Source organism: Poromitra crassiceps (assembly GCF_964638095.1).
Source record: "Poromitra crassiceps genome assembly, chromosome: 6".
Lineage (NCBI taxonomy): Eukaryota > Metazoa > Chordata > Actinopteri > Beryciformes > Melamphaidae > Poromitra > Poromitra crassiceps.
In genome coordinates, this window is record NC_139627.1 from 36260644 (window position 1) to 36262833 (window position 2190).

Sequence of the window (2190 nt, forward strand, 5' to 3'; positions counted from 1 at the left end):
GGAAGCCTCATTCTCGCACTCTCGTCAGCGTCAACTCCACGTAAATGTCAAATATCATGTCAACGTAATGCCGGCATGAAGCATTGAATGTAGGATCACGAGCCATGCCTGATGGTGTCAAAAGAGAAGAAGACGATACACACTGGTGATGCACGGGTCAGGGTTTTTTAACGCCCGCACCAACCCAACCCGTCATCGGAGCCAGTCCGCCCCATCCGCCCCGTTAAAATATCTGAAACCCAGAAGCCAACCCAACCCAACCCAGCAGCCCGCAAACGGCCCAATTTAATGTAATATGTCTCTGGACTCACGATGAGCGCAGCAGAGGTCTCCAATGTGTCCAAACTCGTCTCTCTCCTTCCCTCTCTCACAGAAGCCCTTTTCCCACATGCGCTTTGTACTGCAAAATGACCGGTACGTGGTCTAATGCCTGCATGTGAGAAAGGCGCCGTGCCGGTATAAGCGCGACCCCGTCGTCGCGGAGATTTCACCACTTTCCAGCCTGTCAGAAGAGCGGTATGTGCTTTAGCGGATACTAGTGAGAAACGGGTGCAGTCATTTTCCGCGACACTCTCATGGGCGAGGTGTACACACGTTGCTTAATGTTCCAGCGGGCATAATCTAATCATTCGCGCACATTAAAGCAAACTGGCGAAATGATCTTGTGATAATAAGAGCAGTAGCCTATGTCAGCTTCATGTGTGGGTGTGCTGTGCTGATTTTCCCCTCTCCTCTCTGCTCGCTCTCTGGCCACAGTCCGTCCTCCTCCTTCAGTCACAGCCCGACAGGGCAAATGCATGAAGCGAAAGTGGAAGTATTTTGCTTACGTTGCCGACAGCGAAGGCAAGCCCGGACACATCAAATGAAGCCAGTCTGTAAAAAGTGCTTCAACGCGATGCAGGTGAACGGATAAACAAGCAAACTTATTTCACCATTCAGAGTTTTGCCGACACGTCACTCCCCCACTCGCACTGCCACCCCCCCCCCCCCCCCCCCCCCCCACATACAGGCAATTTCGCTGATAGATTCCCACATGCGCGAGCCCGAAGTGTGAAGGGAAATGTCCGATATTGACTTGCAGGTAATTTTCCGGTACGCATGTGGGAAAAGGGCTAGACAGACACACACATGCGTGCCGGTGCGCAACTGGACAACAGTTTTACTGCTCTGGATGTGTTGCGCGGCTGCTTTCATGTCGTTGAGTTCTTTCTGCTTCATCGGCGCTACAAACTCAGCTATTATCGATCTTTCCTCAATTAATCCAAGGTCTCAAAATGGAGGTAGCAGGTAGAGGAGGTAGGCTACAGAAACAGTTCTTATTCCTTCCAATTTCTTTTAATTACCTCATGCGCTCTCAATTGGTCACGTAGCCTACTCACGTTGCAGTAAAATTGACAAATAGATCACAGTCGAGTCCACACAGAAAATCTGCCGTGGCAATCGTTTTATGGACATTTCAAATAATAATTACAGCGAATAATCCTTCCAAAATGTTTGTTTCGAGAGCACATAGGCTACCTCATTTGAAGTGTTTCTTTACTAGTGCAGCAGGTGCACTGCAGACGGCTTCAGACTCGCTGATTGTGTGTACGGGTGAGAGAGTTCACGTCTTAATAAAGGGTTACTCTCCGCCTGCGGGGCGGGCCAGCCCGCGGGACCCGGCGGGTTCTGGGTGACCCGCACATCACTAATACACACCCACTGTGCCACCGCACTCACCAGGACACAAAGTCTGAGCAGTGTGTGGGATCACACACAAACACACACGTGCACGTACACGCACAAACACACACACGGGCACATACACACAAACAAACACACACGTGCACATACACACAAACACACACGTGCACGTACACACAAACACACACAGGTGCATGTACAGTACATGCACAAACACACAGGTGCATGTACACGTGCACGTACACACACAAACACACACACACGTGCATGTACAGTACATGCACAAACACACAGGTGCATGTACACGTGCACGTACACACACAAACACACACACACAAGCAGACATCCCATAGTGACTCAAGGCAAAGCTTCAGTAAACAAACACCCCGGGAAGATAACCAACACGCAGCCTGCTGTTTGCTCAGCCAGCTCTGTCGCTACCCAACAGGACTGTGTTGGTGTGTGTGCGTTTGTACGTGTGCGTGTGCAAGCTACTTTGAACTCTCC

At 50.5% G+C, this 2190-nt stretch overlaps 1 protein-coding gene across 1 annotated transcript in view; it reads right to left on the reverse strand.

Moving 5' to 3' along the window:
- The window catches only part of LOC310777859 (uncharacterized protein), a gene marked incomplete at its 5' end in the record, with an annotated part of 41923 nt that extends 40705 nt beyond the window's left edge, over positions 1–1218 (reverse strand). The window contains one exon of the mRNA XM_083638209.1: positions 1129–1218. Within this exon, the coding sequence (XP_083494335.1) occupies positions 1129–1218 (90 nt within the window). The remainder of the gene's footprint in view (positions 1–1128) is intronic.
- Between the last annotated feature and the right edge of the window lie 972 nt (positions 1219–2190).